At 50.8% G+C, this 14,043-nt stretch overlaps 1 protein-coding gene across 1 annotated transcript in view; it reads right to left on the minus strand.

Moving 5' to 3' along the window:
* Positions 1–14,043, minus strand: part of VWF (von Willebrand factor) — a 176,004-nt gene that overhangs the window by 125,507 nt on the left and 36,454 nt on the right. The window contains exon 7 of the mRNA XM_003820327.5: positions 882–1,098. Coding sequence (XP_003820375.3) covers positions 882–1,098 — 217 coding nt within the window. The remainder of the gene's footprint in view (positions 1–881; positions 1,099–14,043) is intronic.

Here is a 14,043-nt window from a genome sequence, read left to right on the forward strand (position 1 = left end):
CCCTACCCTACATTCACAGACCTAAAAAAATATATATATATAAAAATAAAAAAACAGCCACTCGGCTTTACAGAGAAGAAACCAGCTGCTAGCATCCTCCTTCCTCACACCCCCACCACAGGCAGAAAGTTCGAATTCAGCAGCTATTTGCCACACACTGAGACACACGTGTGCAGTGTAAAGATGTGGCCGGCTCAGCTCATCTGTGGAACCATCGCAGACTGCTTATCCATCTGCATGGCTTTTAATCACTGGAAGGGCTGGGGAAAGAGGAGACTTCTTGCAAGGTGACCCCAGAAGTCCCCACTTAGTCCTGATAATTTGGGGACAGTGACCATAACTAGGCACCCATTGAGACTGGAAGATGAAACACAGAGCACCACGAGTAAGGCAGGAGGGATAGCGGTCATTAGCCTGGAGGAGAGAGATTTAATAAAAGAGAAGAACTTAATGAATGCTTTCTGCTCTCTCAAAGATCACCACACACGGACAGGCAGGTCAGCGTCCTGCTCCTCATCAATTCGGGCGGGCAGGCAGTGAAGACAAAAACCAAAACCGCAACTGCCAAGATCTTGGTGGGAAGCAGAGAACACTGTGTGAGTGCAGGGGTCGGATTTCCTGAGGGAAGTCAGGGGGCGCCAGGGGAGGCGTGGGGGCGGGACGGAGGCAGGGGCAGGACACAGGGCTTTGGGAAGCCCATTTGACAGAGGGCAGGAGCCATTCAGGAAATGGGTCCGGGACACGTGGCTTTGCAGTCACTGGCTGGCTGGGTGTGGTAAAGCCGCACGTACGTGACACAGCCTCGAAGCACCCTAAGGGACACCACCCAGGACAGACCGTTCATCCCCGGCAGGGCAGGACGGGGCAGGGGGCTGACTTACTGCACGCGCTGTGGTCGGTCCAGCCATACAGCACCATTCCCTCCTGGGCACAGGTCCGGGCGTACTCCAGGAACACAGGGCAGGCGCACTCCAGCCCCCCAGCACACTCACACAAAGTCTTCTCACACAGGGCCACGAAAGGCTCGGGGTCCACCAGAGGGTGGCAGCGGGCAAACACCGAGGTGCTCTTCAGAAGCTGGCACTGCTCCCACAGGCCCTGCAGGAAGAGGGGCCGCCTCAGCGGTATGCTCCGTTAGTGTCTCCCTGAGTGTGGCACTGAGACTTAGCCCTGCTAGGGAAATGAAGGCAGCTCCCTCGGCACCTGGGACAGGCTGGCACCAAGCACATGCATGTGTTCAATGCACCAGTCCATCGACCAAGGAAAAGATGTTGGACCCGTGCAATGTGAAGTAGACCAAGGCTAAGGTTACAACCTAGACTGAGTCCTGGAAATGCAGAGTCCAAGGCCCTGGATTGCCATGGTGGGCAGTGTCCTAGGAACGGACAGAGGATGGAGAGAAGCACAAAGAGCACGCGCCCTGGAGTTGGCCTGGGTGGCTGCAGAGTCCAGGAATGCTGTCAGCATCGGTTCTGCACTGACCTGTTCAGCTCCCCTCCCTGACCTTGATCTTCTTCACTATGAATGAGGGGGATGGGACAAGGGGCTTTATAGAGATTCCTGGGTCTCACCCTAGGAGATCTGAATGCAGTAGTTTGGGGATGGGGTTCAGCAAGATTATTTTTTTTTTGAAACACTCCCCAGGTGATTGCTGGGGCCAGACGGGACCAGTTTCCGTCAGCAACAGCATGCGCTGATTCTGTGGAATGTCCCAGACACACTGCAGCAGGCACGAGTATTCTTGGTTCTACCGCTTTGCTGATGCCCTCAACCTGATAACACAGGCAGCTTTGGAATTGTCATCATTTCCTACTTCTGCTCACTCACGAGTATCAACGACCCTACGTTTTACCTAGAAACATCTCTCCATTCTGTATGTTAATGACTCTAAATACACCTTTTTCCCACAGTGTAACATCTCTGAAGTTGGATTGCGTCTTAGGATGGCTATCGTATTTGAATTGGTAGGCTTTTGTTTCTGAGCGATACACAGAACAATGGTGTGTCTTAGAATCCATGATGTCTTTCTTAGCTTTGGCACAACACAGAGTCATGGATATATATGATCCCCATGATTTCTTTCTTGCATAACTTCTTGGATGCATAATGCAATACTCTCTGACTGACAAAGCTGCGAGTTCATGAAAAAACTTATGATCTTCAGCTAAAAAGAAAAAAGTGCAAGAATATCTCAATGGAAGGACTGGGTCCTGAAGGGTAAACTGGAGCCAGTCGGTGTTTGGGAAAGGGGACAGCAAAAAAGAGGAAAGAAACGACCCGTTTTGAGGAGAGGGAAATTCAATCAGCTCGAATGGTACCAAGGGTCTCCAGAGCAAGCCTGTATAAATCTACAGTCGGGGCCAGGGGCCAGGCCTGTGGGCCTCCCGTTTTGCGGCGCCACAGAAAGCCCACAGGAATAGAAACCTGACCCCATCTGCTCACCGTTCTCGAAATCCAGTCGGGCAGCACAGGGATGTTGGTCCTAAGGAAATCAGTGTCCTAGCCCCACTGCCTGGTGCTAGGGCCCTGCCGCTTGCTAGGCCTCCACCCACTCCACCATCAAAGCCAAGCAGGCAGGCCTGGAAAAGATGCCCACACTTGTAATCCCAGCACTTTGGGAGGCCAAGTCGGGCGGATCACTTGAGGTCAGGAATTTGAAACCAGCCTGGCCAATATGGTAAGACCCCATCTCTACTGAAAATACAAAACTTAGTGGGGCGTGGTGGCGCATGCTTGTAATCCCAGCTACTCGGGAGGCTGGGGCAAGAGAATTGCTTGAACGGCGGGGCAGGGGTGGAGGTTAAAGTGAGCTGAGATTGTGCCACTGCACTTCAGCCTGGGTGACAGAGCGAGACCCTGTCTCAAAAAAAAAGCCGGGTTCTCTTTGCACCTTAGGAAAGCACCCACCGGCACGGGCTGCTCAACTGCAGAAGTGCAGCGGGTAGGCTCATGGGGACAGCCATCAGCTGCTCTGCGTCTCGGGGCCAACAGCAGCCCCTCCACGGCCCTGCCTTGCCCAATCCCCTTCTGCCGGGCGGGCACCCACGGTGTGGCTGTGAAAAGCCTAGGCCTAAGGCCCAGCTCTGCCACTTACTGGCGGTGGGGACTTAGGCAAATCAGCTCACCTGGTCAGAGAAGAGTGTCCCAGAGTGAGAATGACCTGTGGAAATGACCAGTCTCAGACGGCCTGTTGGGGCCACGTGAAGATGCCACAATGTCAGCACCACGTAGGCCAGCCATGAATGCAGGCCACTGTTGTGGGTCCCAGGACCACTTAGGTCTCAGGTGGTTACATGCAGCCTTCCATTGGTCACCCTGAGCATTTTACACAAGGGGAACCTGAGGGTTCTGAAAGCAATGACGAGGGAGATTGACAGAGGTGGGCAGGCCTGCCTTGGCCTCATCATGACTTCCACAGCCCCAGATTCAGCCCAGCGTCTTCCCCATGCTAGCGTGTGAGCTAGGCTGTTTACTCAACCCCTCCTCTGCAAAACAGGGGAGAATAGTAACAGTTCCTCTGTGACAAGACTAGTGAAGACTGAACGGAATATGCACGTGGAAGACTTACCTTAATAAATGATGACCCCTATCATCATCATCATCATCTTCATCATCTCCTGGCCTCCAGAGAGATCCCTCCTGCCACTAGGCTTACCCTCTAGAATAGTGAGCAGGTCCCCAGCAGGACAGAAGGACACCTTTCTCCTTTTCCCCTTATCTCCATCACCCTGGGCTATACTGAGATGAATGGTTGCCGAGCAACATTATCACTTCCTAGTATCTAGCGTGCTCCTTAGGGAACAGAGGGGCTGCTTGTATTCATCTTTCATTTGGGAAGTTCACACTTCTCCAGAACAAAGTGAGTTTCTAGTAGCAGGGAGGGAACCTCTCTTCTTTGCAATAGGCAGAACTTCCCATCCTCACTGCCAAGTTGGGGCTCAGGGAAGGAGACCGAGGCCTGTGTCTTTCCCTCCATTCTGCCATGCTGCCTACCCCATCAAAAATGTCATTCAGAGAATTACGTCACTGAACTCAGAGTGCAGATGAGGGTGTCCCAGAGAGGGTCACGTGCTCAGGCTATTGTCTAGCCTTTTCCCCACCCACAATTTGAAACTAGAGAAAACCTCAAAAATGCACTCCCTGGGGTTTTCCTGGTCATTGCTATGACTGCTGCCATCACCTGGGCTGTAGCAGAGTGGCTCGGAGCAGTCCCTGCACCACAGGACTGATTCCTGAAGGCACAGGGACAAGGAACCAGGGATTCTCACCAGCAGGACACAGTACCAGCCAAGGGAAAGAAGAGACCCAGGAATCCAGGCACCCTCCCCTCTCAGAGCCGTGACCAGACAGAGCCCAGCATGGCCCATCTCCAGCATTTCCAAATCACTCTTTTCCCACTCAGAGGGATAATGGGAACAGTACTCCAGCACATTTCCTGGGAGGTCCCTAGAGGCATTAAATGGCTTATAGAAAGCCTTAGCAAGAAGGGTGTTTCTGATGATTTGCCTGCAGGATGGGAGTGGATTTCTGCAGAAACAGCCACCTCCCTTCTTAGAACAATTCCTTTGGCCTCCACTGTACAAACTTCTGAAATCTGCCTAGGGTTTCTTTCTCAGCAGAAACAAAAGATAAAGTCTGTCCTCCCATTTTGTCCTTCAGTCTTCCTCTGGTCAGGCTTGGCCTGAACTTGGTCCACCTGAGTGGGCACAGCTGAGAGCCAGGCAGGACTTGCAGAGGTCTGCCCAGCACCCGCAGCTGGATCTGCACTCACCTGCAGCCATACCACACGGCATGTTTAGGTGGCTATCTCTGCTGCTCCCAGCTTCCCTGTTCTGCCACAGGTAGCCCTGCCAGACCAGACCAGGTCCTGAGACAGGACACAGAAACAGGTCCAAGGGCCGGGTGCGGTGGCTCACACCTGTAATCCCAGCACTTTTGGAGGCCAAGGCGGGCAGATCAAGAGGTCAGGAGGTCAAGACCATCCTGGCTAACACGGTGAAACCCCATCTCTACTAAAAATACAAAAAAAAAATTAGCCGGGCATGGTGGCGGGCACCTGTAGTCCCAGCTATTCGGGAGGCTGAGGCAGGAGAATGGCATGAAGCCAGGAGGCAACGCTTGCAATGAGCTGAGATCGCACCACTGCATTCTAGCCTGGGCAACAGAGTGAGACTCTGTCTCAAAAAAAAAAAAAAAAAAAATAGGTCCAAAGAGGAGTTGGCGTCTTGTACTCTCAGGCTCGTGGCAGAGACACTGGGATGCAGGTAGTGACCAAAACATTCACTCAACAAGCATTAGCAGTGTGGCCTCTGGGTCTCCAGCAGGGTGTCCAAGCCCATATAAAATGCAAGTCTAACTATGTATGTCCCACCCTGGCTGACAGGGCAAAGCTCTAGCTCATTAGGAGACAGCAAAGCCAGGAAGCTCACCCTTCATGATCTGACCCCAGCCTGGCTCTCCAGCCTCACCCTCCCTGCTCCCCACCTCACACACTGTGCCAGGCTCAAGGAATGCAATAGAAAGCAAACAGATCCCCCTCATAAAGCCCAGCAGGGAAATCTGCCCTCTACCCATCCCATCTGCCCTCCTGCATTTCCCCCTTCTTTGGCCCCCACTAACTCCCACCCCACACTTCAGATCAAGAGCCTCCTTTTCCAGGAAGGCTTCTCTGACAGGTCCTTCTCCCCACTCTGCCGAGTTAGGTGTTCTCACAGCCCTCTGGGGGCCTCTATTCTTGTACTGAAATGGTCCATTTCTGTGGCCGTCTCCTCCATTTCTCTGCAAGCTTTTCAAAGACAGGAGCTGTATTCCCAGGGCACTCATGGCAGGCAATAAGGATATGCTGAATCAAACCTAACAGTGATGAACGCAGACAGGAGTAAGTCATGCCTTTCATGCCCTCCAGCTCTTAACTGGCATTCAGTCTACCTGAACCGGGTGTTTCCATGGGGATGTTTGCCTAACAGCCTGAAGACTTGGTCCTCACCTAGAGGTGTCTTCCCAATGGTGCAGCCAATGGCAGCAGCAAGAAACCTGCAGCTGAGACGTCAGGGAAGGCTGCCTAACAGAAGGCAGTCTGCACAGGGCCCTGGATGCAATATAGGACTTAGGCTGCAGGGCAGGAGGGAGGCCATGCCAGGTGAAGCCAATGGCATAAGCTCAGGCAGGAGAAGAAACAGAGTCACCACGGCTGAGCCGAGCACTGAGACTCCAGCCCAGTCTTGCTGACAGATTCCCCAGGAAAGGCACAGCTGCCCGCTGAGAGGCTGTTCCAAGTCTGTGGCCTCAGCTTCTCTTAGCAGGTAGTTACGGCCCCATCATAATCCAAACCCAACCAAGCTCTCCTTGAGTAGGTGTCTACTTTCCGCCTGTTCCCACGCCCTCAGACCCTTCCGCGTGTGTTCCTGCCTGCGCGAAGTTCTCATAGGCCCCTTTCTCTCACTCCCCCTAGGTTATGCCCTCCATGGCTTAGAAACGGCTACGTGTGCCCTCTTTTCCTGTGGGAATTGGCACAATCATGCACACCAGTGGGTGGGGTGGGCAGCAGGAGCCAGGCGGGATGCCTAGGCCAGGCATCTCTGGCTCTTACCATCCACTCAGTCATGGGGGGCTGTTGGCTCATAGAGCTCCCTGCCCAGAAGGCCCTCCACAGATTCTCCGCCCATCCTCCTGCATTCAGGAAAGGCTGAGGCAAACCTCACCTCCTTCTCCACAGCTGACCTCTCTCCTAGCCCACCTAAAGTACTTTCAGAGACCATCTCATCACCCATGCCACAAATGGGTCCTTCAGAGGCCTGAAGACACCTCCAAAGAACACGGCTCTCCTCAGACAAAGGCTGATACAGACAGCCTTTCAGATTTAGAAACTGAAGCATGGAGTGGGTAAAGGATTTACTAGGCCAGTGGTGTTTTTTTTTGTTTTGTTTTGTTTTGTTTTGTTTTGTTTTGTTTTGAGACAGAGTCTCGCTCTGTCACCAGGCTGGAGTATAGTGGCACGATCTCAGCTCACTGCAACCTCCGACTTCCTGGTTCAAGGGATTCTCCTGCCTCAGCCTCCCAAGTAGCTGGGATTACAGGTACGCACAACCATGCCCAGCTAATTTTTGTATTTTTAGTACAGACGGAGTTTCACCATGTTGGCCAGGATGGCCTCGATCTCCTGACCTCGTGATCCACCCGCCTTTGCCTCCCAAAGCTCTGGGATTATAGGAGTGAGCCACGGCACCTGGCCTAAGTCAGTGGTTCTTAAGGTGAGGTCCAGGGATCGCCTAGGACTCCCAAGATCCTTTCAGCAGTGCACGAGGTCAAAACTGTTTTTATAGGCCGGGCGCGGTGGCTCACGCCTGTAATCCCAGCACTTTGGGAGGCCGAGGCGGGCGGATCACGAGGTCAGGAGATCGGGACCATCCTGGCTAACACGGTAAAACCCCGTCTCTACTAAAAATACAAAAAATTAGCCGGGCGTGGTAGCGGGCGCCTGTAGTCCCAGCTACTCGGGAGGCTGAGGCAGGAGAATGGCGTGAACCCGGGAGGCGGAGCTTGCAGTGAGCCGAGATCGCGCCACTGCACTCCAGCCTGGGCGACAGAGCGAGACTCCGTCTCAAAAAAAAAAAAAAAACTGTTTTTATAATAATACTAAGATGCTATTTGCAATTTTTTCTCTCACTCTTTCACCAGAGTGCAGTGCAGTTTTCCGAGGCTATGAGACATGAGATATCCCAACAGATTTAAATGCAGACGCAGATAAGAGAGTCCAAATGATGTATCTGAAGCCAGACAGCAAGGAGATTTGCAAAACTGTAAAACAGTGTCATTTTTCCCCTAAATTATTTTTTGGCTTGGAATTTATCGTTCTTTTTATTTTAAAATATGGTTTTTTTTTTTGAAACGCAGTCTCACTCTGTCGCCCAGGCTGGAGTGCAGTGGCACAATCTCGGCTCACTGCAACCTCTGCCTCTAGGGTTCAAGCGATTCTCCTGCCTCAGCCTCCTGAGTAGCTGATATTACAGGTGCACACCACCACGCCCGGCTAATTTTTGTATTTTTAGTAGAGACTGGGTTCCACCATGTTGGTCAGGCTGGTCTCAAACTCCTGACCTCATGATCTGCCCGCCTAGGCCTCCCAAAGTGCTGGGATTGCAGGCGTGAGCCACCGTGCCTGGCCTAAAAATATGTTCTTTACATTAAATATGATGAGCTTGTTATTTTAAAATGAATCAAAAAATGTTTTAAATTTCTGTTTTAATATCTAATATGGTAAGTATCAAGAGTTATGACCCACATAAACAAAATCTCTTTAAAGTCCTTCATTATTTTTTAAGAGTATACAGGGGTCCTGTGATTAAACAGTTGGAGAACTGCTATACAATCATTAAATTTTAAGTTTAGCCGAAAGTTGCCTCCTTACATATTTTAAGTTAGGCCTAAAGGTTTCTCCCTACATAATGAACTGTAACCTAACTGGAGATGTAAAGACACTGTAACCTCCTCTTGGGGCAGCCCACTGTTCAAACCACGTTCTAATAAGGCAAATGTTGCACTGTAGCCAATCCAACTGTTTCTCTACCTCACTTCCAGTTTCTGTAAGTCACTTGTCTTTTTCTGTCCATAAATCTTCTTTGACCATGAGGCAGGCCAGAGTCTCTCTGAGCCTGTTCTGATTCGGGGGCTGCCTGGTTCATGCATCATTCTTTGCTCAAGTAAACCCTGTTAAATTTAATTTGTCTGAGGTTTTTCTTTTAACACTAGTGATGGGGTGCAAACCCTGAGTGCCTGAGTCCATTCCAAACCACAAATTACAGTTTTCCATCCTGCCCTCCCACTCCTGTTTCCTAGCAATCAGATTAGAGGACAGGGTCATACAGTGGCTGTAGCTCAGGTTTTAGAAGCATGGTTGGGCTAGAATCTCAACCCATCACTTTCTTTTTTTAGATGAAGTCTCGCTCTTGTTGCCCAGGCTGGAGTGCAATGGCGTGATCTCAGCTCAATGCAACCTCTGCCTCTCGCAACCCATCACTTTCAAAGTGTGTGACTTTAAGAAAATGATCTTGGCCAAGTGCAGTGGCTCACACCTGTAATCCCAGCACTCTTGTATTTTTAGTAGAGATGGGGTTTTGCCATGTTGGAAGGGTAGTCTCAAACTTCTGACCTCATGATCCACCCACCTCGGCCTCCCAAAGTACTGGGATTACAGGCGTGAGCCACAGCAACCGGCCTGATCCCAGCACTTTTGGAGGCCAAAGTGGGCAGATCACTTGAGTCCAGGAGTTTGAGACCAGCAATATGGCGAAACCTTATCTCTACAAAAATATCCAAAATTAGCCAGGCGTGGTGGCATATGCCTGTAGTCTCAGCTACTGGAGAGGCTGAGGTGGGAGGATCACTTGAGCCTGGGAGGCAGAGGTTGCAGTGAGCCAAGATTGCACCACTGCACTCCAGCCTGGGCAAGAGAGCGAGACTCCGTCGCAAAAAACAAAAAAGAAAAGGAAAATTATCTTGCCTCTCTGCATCCTCATTTCCCTACCTGTGAAAGAGGGGAAAAGTGGAAGAGGTTGAAAGTTGTCCAGGAGCTATTCTCCCCTTCTTAGTCACAGAATCCTCAGTTTTCAATTTCCCACCCCCGTGGGGCACAGAGCTGCTAGGAATAAGATTCCATTTCTCAGCCTCCCTTGCAGCTGGGGGCAGCCATATGACTAAGCAATACCCAGTAGGCTATAAGCAGAGGGGTCTTGTGCAACCTCCACCAAGTGTCCTCAAAATAAGGGACTGCTTCTTCCTTAGTCCCTTCTCTTTCTACTGCGGGAATGTAGTTGTGATGCCTGAAGCTTGAGCTGGCGTTTTGGTGCACGAGGTAGAAGCCCCCACTGGGGACAACAGAGAAATAAGACAGAGGGACCCTGGATCCCAACACCATGAGATCTTGCATGGCCCTGGACATCCTACCCCAAACTTCTTTACATGAGAGATAAATAAACTTAGATAGTATAAGTCCTGTCACTCACAGCTGAACCTACTCCTAACTGACACAGACAGCAATACTTGGACCTACCCTAGATGGTTTCTGCAAAATGAAATCAAATGAGATGACACCAGGAAATCAAATGCTTATAACTATTCTCATTTGCCTGCAATCGGTACTGGCTCCTCAGTTCTCTGCTAAACCATTCTGGCAGGGATGCAAAACAAGGGCCAGCTAATTTGCACACTTCCAGCATCTCCCTGGCTCCAAGGCCCTGCATCAGCTACTCCTGTCTTCTTTCAACTCCTGTCGGCGGTGCCAGAAGCTGCGGGAGAGCAGCTGCCCCAGCCCATCCAGCCATGACCTCACCATGCCTGGGTTGGTGTGCAGGCCCAATTGTGGCCCATCTTAATCACATTTCCAGTTCATTAAAGAAGACCAGGCATCTTCCCTGGAGACATCAGGTGGGTGCAGGGGAGGAGGAGGGAAAGCAAGCACATCTCCTCAGTGGCAGGCAGCAGGAGGAGAGAAAGCAGAGCCAGAGATCTGAAGCTTAGCTATTGTGTTTGCTCCCAAGCAGCTGACAAAGGAGAGGGAGGGGGACATTCCTAGGACTGAGTGAACAAAGAAAGGAAAGTCTAATACATAGAGTGCAATATTGTTCCACAAGCCCTGATCTTTCTAGCTCTGGGATGGGTGCCCTGCAGCAGCCCCTGGTAGGTATGGAGGCGCCTGGAGTCTGAGCTGCTCCAAAGTAGTGGGTTCAAGAATTCACCCTGCAGCAGGGAATACCTTCTCATTGGTCAGCCTGTAATGATGGGTGGGGAAGGGTAGCTGATTCTATTTATAACTTCTGGCGGGCCCAAGATTCCCACCCGCATTCCAAGATTCTGACTCACAAGGACCTGGTGAAACCGGTTGATAGATTTCCACCAAATGGATGGTTTCTGCAGAGCTTGACATTCCTCTCTCTAAGATAGCTGGGGTCCAGTGCTCATGAGAAGTAGGAGACTTGGCCATGGAGCTCTCTAAGGGACCCTCCTCACCTTCTCCTTGGGGCTCCTGGAGGCATCTGAGCAGCTTCTAGGGATTAGGCCATGCTGGCTGGAAGGACAAGGACCAGGCACCATTCCCTGGTTCCCAGTCTAGGGCCTACCAAGCTCTGGGGATGGAAAGCAGCCCTTTCTGAATCACTCACCCATCCTGCTCCCAGCAAGAAAAAAGCATCAGCTCTGTGACAGGAGCTAATTCCCCTAAGCTGTGCTATCACTTACCATTCACTTGGTGATTTGTCATTTACTAACCCCAGACAGTCTTTCATGGTTTAATTTCTCTTACGTGTCTTGTCCCTTAGTCTACCTTGTATCACCCAAGCCATATGAAACATCTCAGTGAATATGCACTTATGGGCACCATCAGATTCTTGTCCATTCTGTTCCTCACCAGCGAAAAGGAAAAGGGAAAGGAACCCACCTGAGAAATAGTTTGTTAAAGGATTTTGGGAACATTATGTTAGGGAGGCCTTTGAATTGAATGCTTGGGTGCTAGGACCTTATCCAACTCTCCTCAAGGGCTTGTCAAATGAGCAACATAAAAGGCCGAGTTCCAATGAGAACACATGGACACAGAGAGGGGAACATCACACACCAGGGCCTGTGGGGGTGGGGGGGGATGGGGGGTGGGGGGGTTGCGGGGGGTGGGGGGGCACGGGGGGCGGGGGCAAGGAGAGATAGAGCATTAGGACAAACACCTAATGCATGTGGGGCTTAAAACCTAAATGATGGGTTGATAGGTGCAGCAAACTACCATGGCACATGTATGCCTATGTAACAAACCTGCACGTTCAGCACATGTATCCCAGAACTTAAAGTAAAATTTAAAAAAAAAATTTTTTAAGGCCAAGTTCAAGGGAAATCTGCAAAACCCCATGGTAGCCACTGACCTCTGCCATGAGGCTAGACCCCCAAGGGAACAGTGGCCAAGGTCACCACTGTTTCACCACAACCATTGGCTCCCTGCCCTTCTCCCATCCTGCACTCAGGTGAGCCAGTCTGCTGTAAAGAAAGGGTGCCTATCCATGGGGGGTTCCGTGGAGCTCTGTCTACCTCTGAGAGGCAGAGTAGGAAAGTAACTTACACGAGGACATGCAGAGAATTGGGCCAAACCAGGGACTGCCCCCTGGATTCTTGGACCTCATAAAGCACTTGAAATAAGTCCTCATTCCTTAGCCTATCAATGACTCAAGAGAGAGAGACTTGAGAGAGCAGTTCTCATCAAAACGGGGAAAGACACGTGTGTACTTATTGCAAACCCCAGCTCTGAGCTCAGTGTCACTGGGGCATAGTGGGTGGGCACCCCAACTCTAAAACCAGGGCCGTCATCTGACAACTAACTTCTCTGGGATCCTGCGTTCCAAGGGTCCTTCCTTGAGATCTACTGACCTTCTCTGGGCCAGGCTCTCCCCTGACAACTGGACTCTATGAATCACAACTATGCTACCAAGCAAACAAATGTAACAAAATTCTTCCCAGTCTCCAAGAAAAGTCCATTCCAGACCAAAACTGCCAATTAAGTGAATGGAAGAGGCAAGGAGAAGAAGGAGGGAAGGCAGAAGTGGGCCTAGACAGTGAGACCCAAGTCTGCTGGGCTTACATTGCCTCCCTCCATGCCTGTGAATTTCCCTTTCAGAGTCACCATGAGCAGAAATAGCAGAAAGGGCTGGTAGGTCCTTTGCAAATAAAAGACTTGAGCAATATTTAATGAGAACATGAAGAGTGAACTGCTTTGTCTCTAACAGAATGGGTATCTTCTGTGCCTTTTTGGGCTACTGAGGAGGCATGCTGTGATTATTCAAAGTCAACATGACTGTTTAAAATGTTAGCTCAAGCAGGACAGGTGATTTTCTGGGAGGAAGAGGAATCACAGGTGAACTGCATGCAGTTTCAGAGGAGGCAGAAAGAGTTCTACAAGATAATGGAGGAAGCGAGAGAATGTGAAGACATGAATGGCCAAAGAAAATAAGGCTTGTGTTCACCTAATAAACACCAAATTCAGAGACCAGTGGAAAACAGGAAATCTGAGGCTATTCAGTGACTGACGGGACTGCAATTGATGTGAGCTCCTGAGCCAGACCAGGAGAAACCAGACCTAAAGCACCTGCTTCTCCAGTATTCAGGGACACGGAAGGACAGGGCTTTAGCTTCGAATGGGCATACAATGAAAGAAGGAATTTACCAGGGAGTCAAGGAGGGCTGCCTAGGGCTGAGGTCTGCAAGATGGCTGGGAAGCGCCCAGCAAGGGTGTCTCAAAGACTTAACTCTTTTTTTTTTTTTTTTTTTTTTTGAGACAGAGTCTCACCCTGTCGCCCAGGCTGGAGTGCAGTGGTGCGATCTCGGCTCACTGCAAGCTTCGCCTCCCGGGTTCACGCTATTCTCCTGCTTCAGCCTCCCGAGTAGCTGGGACTATAGGCACCTGCCACCACGCCCGGCTAATTTTTTTTTTGTATTGTTAGTAGAGACGGGGCTTCACTGTGTTAGCCAGGATGGTCTCGACCTCCTGACCTCGTGATCCGCCCGCCTCGGCCTCCCAAAGTGCTGGGATTACAGGCGTGAGCCCCCGCGCCCGGCCAAGATTTAACTCTTACAGTCAAGGTCACAGCATAACCTGTCTACCCAGACACAGTTTGTGGAGAGCATTCATGCGGCAGGTAGGGGGTTGAAGTAGATACCTGCTAGATTCTCAACCAACTCTGAGTTCTTATGAGCCTAAGATTCCTAACATTGATGAAAAGAAATTTCTTCCACTTCAGACAGCTGTCGGAGGTTGCTGCTGCTGCTGAATGAGTCACCACTCTACGGTAGGTAGAGTGGTAACTGGTGCACTCAGTTTCTCAATAGAGACTGATCGCCTTGAGGAGGTGATCCTGAGCGAGGAGATGATGGTCACAGTGACTGTGCCTCCCTGAGGAAGCCGGGCCAACACCATCACGTGTCATGATGCAAGCCACACAGTCCACCAGTCCACACAGTGGCAACACACCAAGTGACTACTGTTCATATGGTAGACATTGTAGAGGTATATACATG

Source organism: Pan paniscus, chromosome 10 (genome assembly GCF_029289425.2).
Source record: "Pan paniscus chromosome 10, NHGRI_mPanPan1-v2.0_pri, whole genome shotgun sequence".
Lineage (NCBI taxonomy): Eukaryota > Metazoa > Chordata > Mammalia > Primates > Hominidae > Pan > Pan paniscus.